The sequence below is a fragment of the Ischnura elegans genome, chromosome 12 (genome assembly GCF_921293095.1).
Source record: "Ischnura elegans chromosome 12, ioIscEleg1.1, whole genome shotgun sequence".
Lineage (NCBI taxonomy): Eukaryota > Metazoa > Arthropoda > Insecta > Odonata > Coenagrionidae > Ischnura > Ischnura elegans.
Window position 1 is genome coordinate 84,451,858 of NC_060257.1, and position 8,936 is coordinate 84,460,793.

Sequence of the window (8,936 nt, forward strand, 5' to 3'; positions counted from 1 at the left end):
TAATTATTTGGTTGATCGACGGTCAATAATATTATTAATCAATAATTAACATTTAGTTGATATTAAAAGTAGGTTCAACAGATTCAGGCTTGAATTGGTGGAAGTTAGACATAATTAAATAAATAAAAGATTGTAGCACTTTTCCAATAGATTTTTTAATGCGTACGACACGTTTCGGCTCACTGAGCCATCATCTGGTACAAGACACTGCAAAACATTTGAAAATCTCCTTTATACTGTTGAGGGGTTGGGGAGGATTTGACACCGTTGAAGGAGGGGGTGGGAACGGGCGTACAGAGTAGAGACAGTGGGAACCGATACGACTACAGGATGAGGAGAACCCACGTTGGAAGGACTCTACCTTTCTCAAGGGTATAAAGGAGATTTTCAAATGTTTTGCAGTGTCTTGTACCAGATGATGGCTCAGTGAGCCGAAACGCGTTGTACGTATTAAAAAATCTTGTGGAAAAGTGCTACGATCTTTTATTTATATAAATAATATTAAAAGGTGTAAATACAATGTAATTTAATTGTCTGGATTTATGATGTTGGTCTTTGTGCTTGTTTTTCGTGGCACTAACGGAATGTGAAGGTTTGGGCGAGGCTAATCCTTCAACTGTTTTCAGGATCGAATTTGAGGGATATCTCTCCTTACCAGAAATAAAATAAAGCCGTGAGCCCTAACAAAATGTGCATTCAAAATTTGCTGTTTCTTCTACGAGGTGCGTTCAAATTCTAAGGCCACCGATTTTTTTTCCAACGGGCTACTCACCCAATAACTAACAAACCGGTATTACTTCTCGACGTAATCTTCCTGCACATGTTCACATTTTTCACAATGTCGATGCCATGATTACATGACCGCGGCGAAGTCTTCTTTAGGAGTCTGTTTTGATCGCTGGTCAATTTAGTTTTGGTTTGTAGTCACTTGATGTTCTGCCTTAATTGAAATACCTATCTTATTCATGGACGGACTTTAGACACGTCCGTAACTCATCATCACATGTCCCTTTCATCTGTCGATGATTTTTAAATGGTGTTACTCTGTGAAGATTCAGAAAACGAATGATATCAAGCTGTTCTTATAAGGAAAACGTCCTCATTTCAACTATCTGAAACAGTTCTCATTCTATAACAGTTCTCATGTCGAAAGAGTTCTACCTGTTCTACAGTTTAGCTCTCATATCTGTCACGTATTGACAAAAGAGTGCGCGCTCATTTTAAAACAATATACATTTTTCTATTCGTTTTCAGTCTGGAGAAAAAAATTGGAGGCCTTGAACTAGAATGCACCTCGCACTTTCATGAGTTTAATCAAGACCGCCTGCACATAATACTCAACTTTTATCTCTTGTAATTCAGTTGCTGTCGTGTCCTATTCAAATTTCTGGTAGCTGATATGTAACTTTGAAACCGAATGCAACAAGGAATCAGTAAAATGATAGCTTAGCGACCGATTCTGACTAAATACGTGTGGAAGTTCCTTCTTAGAAGGAGGTGAATATTTTCTCTTTGATAAGCTTCTACTATTTTTCGAGCTTCTCGATTTTCTCCGTGATAGTGAGTCTCCATAAATTTATTATCTCCCGTGTCCATGCACGGAAAAAAAAGTTTAGTTAGAACTATTGAATTCTGATGAAATTTATCAAACTTTTCTGATCATATGGAACGTTGAAAAATTCAGTAATTATTACCCATCCAGTTTGATAAATCTATCAAAATGGTTTGGTATTTGGTACCGAAATGGCCACAGCAGCTCGATAAAAACTATCAAAATCGAAAGGATAATAAAACCGACGTAGCGTGCACATGTGAAAGATTTTCAACCCAGAAAACACTGTTCTGATTGAAAATCATAAAATTAGGAGTTTAACGTAAGTTTCTGCGAAAGAAATACAAAAAAGTGGAAAAATAAGCCTGTTTAAGAATGTTTCAACTGCAAATGTGTATTGGTATGAATAAATGAGGAACGACAGACCGTTCGATAGATTACGAAACACTTAGTAAATTCAATCAAACCAAATTTGCATAACAATGTAGAGTTTGATAATTTTTACCAAACAAGCAATCACCTTCGTAAAATTAATCATAACTTCGATGAAAGTTACCAAACTTAGAATCCTATTGAATTAATTCAGTTATTTTTACCAAACTCTTTCGTACACTTGACCATTTTATGAAATATCAAAATGTTTGCTGAAATATATCAATAGCGTATGGTAAAATAAATCGAATGCTTAATAATTTACATCAAAGTTTAAGTATATTTAACAAAAGCCTATCACACCAGTTTGATAGTTTTAATCAAGTATTTTTTTCCGTGTAGCATATACGTCTTTCGTGCGATTCTACGCCACCTATCCGAAGGAGTCCAAAGAGGCGTTCTCCGTGAGCAACCTTCACTTGGGCCACTACGCCAAGGGGTTCGCCTTGAGGGACCCACCCTCCGCCATCGGTGTCTCCGTCGGCAGGGCCTTCAAGAGGGATCGTGCCGCAGCCAGGGGCGGAGGCAGGGGTGGCGGAAGGATGCAGATGCACGCGGAACGGTGAGTTGGCCTCTTCCTTTCAATCTAGTGATTTTGACCCACATGCACGACTACTATTACTAGCGCATGGATGGGATGAATGCACTGCTAGTGAGAAGTTACTGTGAAATACTTCGCCATACGACTACTGTCTTATTGTGGACCTTGCACGGCTAATGCTATCCTAATGCTAACTAACGATTTTAGATGCACGAAATTCCTCCGGAGGTTTCCAAGGCGATGTTCTTGATCAGTGTAGTTTTACGGATACTCCAGCCGCCGCTTAAGCACAGCATTTTTTTCGTGACGAATTTAATATTTCTTGTATATTAATTTGCACCTACAACAAAATGAGCTTCTGAGAGGATCGTTATCTACGAGTTTAAAGAAAAGTTTAGTGAAAAGTTTGATTTGGAGTGTAGCTCTCGTAAAACGTGGACACTGAGGAAAGAAGACGAGAGAAGATTGGAGGCATTCGAGATGTGGGTATGGAGAAGAATGGAGACGGTGAAATGGACGGAGAGGAAAAGGAACGACGAAGTGCTGGATATGGCTGGCGAGGAGAGGCAGCTTTTAGATGAGATACGGAGGAGACAGAAGGTATGGATGGAGTTAATGCTTAGCGGGAAGGGGATGTTGAAAATGGTGTTAGAGGGTAGAATGTTAGGGAAACGAGGGAGGGAAGGAAAATAATAGGAATTTTAGATAGATTGAAAGGGAGTAGGCCTAACAGTGAATTGAAGAAGGCTGTGCTGGAAGGAAAGGGAGGCTCCCAGACCACTTCTGTATTACTCCATGGAAACCTACCTTAATCGGTAGAATACTATAATTATAAAATAATAATTAACTTGCTCCCGGGCGCGTCTCTGCGTACACTTCAATCGTTTCATGCCGTGCTTTTTGCTACGCAAGGAGCTAGGCAGGTCATACGATTGATTTTGAAAAGGCAAAGATATTGGAGAAGGAGGGTTTCTTCTATGCAAGGCAGATCAAAGAAGCCTTGGAAATCCATAAAATAGAAAACTAAACACGTTCACCCTATCACCAACATGTGGTAGAGTGTGCGAGCCAATCAGCGTTGGACAGAACGACGGAATGCACAATATAAGGCGGTGAAATAACTCCTCTGTTCCTTACGCCAACGAAAACCAAGACATCCTTTCATGGTTCTTAGGTATTAATTCACACTTTTATCCTCTCTAACTTCAATAGCCGAAAAAATTCGTTTCTACCGTCACAACTTCTCATTATCCATTCTCAGTAATTGCTCAGGCTACAGGGTTATATTACAACTTTTACAGACATTTAATCAAATACAAATTACACTGCCTTAATTATTATTCACGACTATGTGCCTTTCGTATGTCTTACCTTCTTCCAATCACAGGTTTTAAATTGTTCTTACTTTTTCAAGACAATTATTTTCCATTACGCTGTAAATGGAATTTCAAAAGAGACAAAAAATAAAAAATATATATATTTTAATGCTTGCAAAGCACATGTTGTACTCTCTAAGCAAAAGAAAAAATGATATATTATGTAATTGAAAATTTGTAAAAAAATGTTTCATAATCTTTCCTTTTCTACACAAACAATCATTTACACAGACAACGGTACACATGCGCCTATTTTAATTAATTTCTTTTTTAAACTAGCTGGTTGTGGTGAGTTTTGTCCTCACCGGTAAAGCAATAGTATACGCGCCTTCGGCGCTGACATTTAGTGACGTCCGAGCTTCTCACCTTCGACTTGAAGACGTAAGCAGTGGAGGTGGGAATTACGGTTCGTTTGGTGGATTCGGTTCATGGGATTTGATTCGTGGCATATGAATCGGATCTTTAAATCGATAAATACGTTAAGTTTCACATATTTCAGATTTTTAAATGACGATATCTATATTTCGCGATTAAATGAAAAGTGAAAATTTTCAAGCGCGCTAAAACGGGACGGCTAAGTATGAGGAAATGCTGGGAAAAGTCCGTGTGACGTCATTCTGGTTCCGGCTTCCACTGTGTGAGGCCTCCTTGGTGCGAGTCTATGAGCGCCGCCACGATGCAGGCTGCTAGCAGGTAGCAGAGTACACTGCTAGCTGGTAGCGCTTGGCTTAAATAAGGATTATTAATACCTTATCAAACGAAGAAAACTTTCCGACCTTAGCCAGTTTTAATAGGTGATTATTAAGGCATGTTTCCCCGGAGTCTGTGCCTCATGCATGCATTGGTAATCTCAGACGATGTAAAACTCCTATCTACTCGTATAGAAACTGGGTCCCCGTGACGTCACGTGGAGTGGCATCGTAGGCACGCCAATCTGGCCTTTTTCAAATGAGGATAAAATTGACCGTTGCCATTCGTCTAAACTGGGATTTCTATAACCAAATAATTTGTATATTATGAAAACGCTAATGGTGGGTAACGAATCGCAATCAATGCCTTTCGTTTTATTTGACGAAGGAAACTACCCTATTCCCATTTTTTTTCTCTATTAGCGTGAGATAGGGATGTGGAATGTGCTTTCTGGTAGCTGCATCCATGATAATTCTTACTATCGCCTTGCCGTGCATTTTTCTTCTATTTAAGATGAAGAGGAAGTGTAGAAGTGACGTCTTCTCTTTCTGAAAAAAATCGGGGGGCCTTTGTTTGTGGTGTAGCCTGCGTCCTCGCAAATCATTGTTTTGTGACGATTTTCGTCGTAAGGAAAAGTAACTGGCGTTTATTGCCGTCTCTCTGTTCGTCATGTGGTGTTGAAATATGCACGTCGTCGGCTTTACAAATGTGGCTAGTCGTTACCTGACTGTCATTTCTCTAAAGATTAGTTCACTTACCTTTTCCTAAAGAATTCACCGTTTTTGCATTATCTCTTATGAAACTGGCCTATCCTAGTCGTAGTTTAACAAAATATAATGAGACTATTTGATCGGAAGGAAGAGGTTTATTTCTATGTAAAATTTAATTTTAAGTTATTTTCAATGCTGATGTGGAGTTACTCCGAAACGACTTGGCCTCTGACAGTCATGGTTCGCTTGTTCGATTTACTCGTGTTTACACTTGCACAATCTAATATCCGTCGAGCTGGAAATTCTCCAAATTCTGAGGAATTCTCCTTGTTTCATGCGTCAGATTGAGTGGACCCTACTTTTCTCTATATCTTCGTCACTGATCTCAAGTTTTAGGAGTGAGCTCGTGAATGTATAAGAATATTTATTTTGTTATCGTTTTAAAGATGTGTGAATTTTAACTCTGTGTTGTTAAATTCATCCACATTTCTAATAACTTATTGTAGTTAGTAGTATTATTTAGTTAGTAGATTTATTAATTATGTAGCAATGTGGTACTTGGAGAAAATGCATGTGGTCGGTTCTCCATTGTATGTTTCAGATGCATAACACTTTTGGACGTATTTACATGAACTAATTGTATTTTGTTTTGTATAGCAATGTAATGTATCTTGTTAAATGCTAAGATGATGCCAAAACCTCGTAAGTGGCATGCTGGTTATAATGTAGATGTAGTTTCATAAAATAAGTGTGTTTTTAACTAAGAATGTACACCCTGGGAATTTTCTTTGGACCTTCCGTATCCCTGCACACGATTCACGTGATAAAAATTGTATTGTAACCGGTTGTGTTTCTTAGCGTATTAAGGTAAATTGTCACTCAGTAACAATTGCATGAAGAAAAATATATTCATAATAAAACTGTAGGGGCCATGATTAAGTTATTTTAATCCATGGAGATTCACTATGAAAAGTTTTTCACAAAGTTTCCTTGTGATTGGAATGGAATAAAAATGAATCTGTCCATGAAACCACTGGCTATAAATTGGCAGCCTCTCAAATTACTTCTTTTCAGGGCTAAACATGGTTAGCATTGACAATTTCATGTAACAATGATTTAAACGATGAAAGAATTTTTCTTGTCCATTAATCGTTGAAATATGATTTTATGTTATCATCTAATTAATCTAAAGAAAGCGGTGTTTAATATGGATAGTTTGAGGCGTGAAATCGTGAAATGGCTTCATGTTGAATCGAAAAACCCAAAGTGTGACATCGCCAGGTCATATTTAACATTATTTTTCATTGAGAAACCCTTATTCTGTACCTGACAATGTCGTACAGCGACGAAAGTGGTCGAGATTAAAGTTATCTATGTGAAATGTACAAAGTATTTTGATTCTACAAATCTTTATTTAACTAATACAGTTTTTAATAGATCATTATCGACTGTTGAGCGTTTGTGTAGTGCAGGTATCGTTATGTAGTTAGTAGTATTTGACCTGCTAGTTGATAATTATGTAGTTGTATATGTGTACTAATATTTTGTTGGTGATCTTTTGTTTATTGTCGGTACGGTCTTCTGTGGCGTCCTTGCTGTTCATTGTGGGCGTATTCAGGAGACAAAGGCCATCAAGTTCCGGGGGGAGCGAGAAAAATCCTGATCGGGAGAGTCGCTCGCAGATGCTCATGGTCTCCGAGTACGCGAGCGGAATGGACAAGCCCAAGCGAAAGAGGAAACGCAAAGATGATAATGACGACTGACCATGACGCGACACTGGTGCCATCTAGCGCCATCGGCTGTTCTCACTCTGTGTTGGTCGCTGGCCGGTATACATGATCCAGCCTACAATGAGATGCCGGGACCAAGTGGCGGGCTCTACTGGCGTTGTCCCAAATTGAGTCGTCGTTTATGAAAATCGCCAATGCAGTGTTGCTCAAACGTTATGTTTACACTTTCAATATTTGTAATTTTTGTGCTTTATGAAAACTTTTTTCATGCTTTCGTTCATGTATGATGATCCTCTGGGATACATGTTTTGTCGATCTCGTAACTTTGCTTGGAAAAAGTTTTCACCTGAATTCGTGGGCGAAATGATTACAGTTTTACTGTTTTTTGTGTTGGAAATTTTCTGTCTTAATTTGAGTCACTGGCATATCATTTTTGACTGTGACGCGGACTCTAACGTGGTGTGAAAGTCGATGATTGTTGATTGGACCGAGGGTTCATATGTAACATGAGTTTTCATTGAGATACCCTTATTCTGTACCTGATGTTTTGAACCGAAACCCTTTAAATTCTCCGCTTTGATGTTGAACTATGTAAAGGTACGGTGAAATGATGTCAAGTGGTGCAGTATTTTTTCAAACATGATTGAAACAAGTTGCATTTTTGGTGGTTGTTGATTCGATCAAAGCGGAAATGATTTACTGTCAGCCCTTGAGGACTCCTGAAGTTGTGTAGTGGTGATAAATTCTCAATCTTGATAACAGTGTGTGGATGAGTGAAATATTTATATGCGTGATTTTAATGCACAACTGCGGAAGTTATTCGAATTAGTCTAGGGTGAGTGATATTGAATTTTTAGACGCAGTCGTTTTGTTGCAGAAAGTATGCTAGACTTCTGTAATATTCAGGATTTGATTTTGTGGTGAAAAGAATATTTTGTTAACATTCATGCCTGTATGAATATTGAAATATATGAAAGAAATTGTTAAAGAATTTTTTATCTCAATTTCTATTTTGCTTTAAAATTTTGACGCTATTTATGTAACGTTTTATAAACTCGCGTTATTTTTTGTCATCTTGTCTGGGCCAAAATTTGCAACTCATTTTTAACCCACTTTTCAATTGCCTATCAAGCTGAAATTTTCGGGATAACTCAGAACTAGATGTCAATGCAATATTCTAACACTTGTATTATGATTTTAAATTTTATCTTGATTTTTATTAAGAATTTAAAATTACATGTATTGATTAGTTCGAAAAATGGCCGCCAAAATACGATTTCAGCGCTACGATCATTCAAAGGAGTCATAACAACACATTTCTTTACATCAAAGTTGATTGAAAAATTGAGTAAACAAAAATTTACGAACGAAAGAAAAAAAGGCTGTAACAAAAACAAAGGAGACAGATAAGGTAGGAAATTTACAATGTGATTTTTAAAAATTCCAATTTTGCATGGTGAGAGCCTAGCGTTGCAAGGTGTAAACGTGGGTTTCACATTCTTGATTGTTTCCATTGTATTAATTTCATCGGTGTTAGTTTTTAAGGGGTATACTGGTACAATTTCCCATTAGGTGGTGGATCTTTCACCATATTTACGGTGGAGTCCTGCTAATCCGAACTAATAGGGAAGTGCACTAATTTTTTTTTATTGCTGAATTTGAAAGTTTAGCCAAAAAAAGAAACATTAGTATAGTCACTTTTATTTTCTGCATCTGGGGTATGCACTTTATAACGTTTTGAAAGTCGGAAAATTTCATGTTGCGCTGAAACACGGTGCCTCCATCTTGATTGAGATGTGACGTCACAAGGCAGTAGCCACCAGTGGAGTATCGCTGTATTCCGTCGCCTTCTTTAGCGCGGCGAGAGTTTCCGGGAATCGGTGGAGTTTTCTTCCTAAAAATGTC

General features: G+C 37.9%; 1 protein-coding gene across 1 annotated transcript in view; it reads left to right on the forward strand.

The window, feature by feature from the left end:
• The window catches only part of LOC124169336 (probable ATP-dependent RNA helicase DDX31), a 58,777-nt gene extending 50,758 nt beyond the window's left edge, over nt 1-8,019 (forward strand). Inside the window, exons 12-13 of the mRNA XM_046547918.1 lie at nt 2,327-2,546; nt 6,920-8,019. Coding sequence (XP_046403874.1) covers nt 2,327-2,546; nt 6,920-7,064 — 365 coding nt within the window. The 3' untranslated portion in view covers nt 7,065-8,019. The remainder of the gene's footprint in view (nt 1-2,326; nt 2,547-6,919) is intronic.
• Nucleotides 8,020-8,936: the final 917 nt, after the last annotated feature.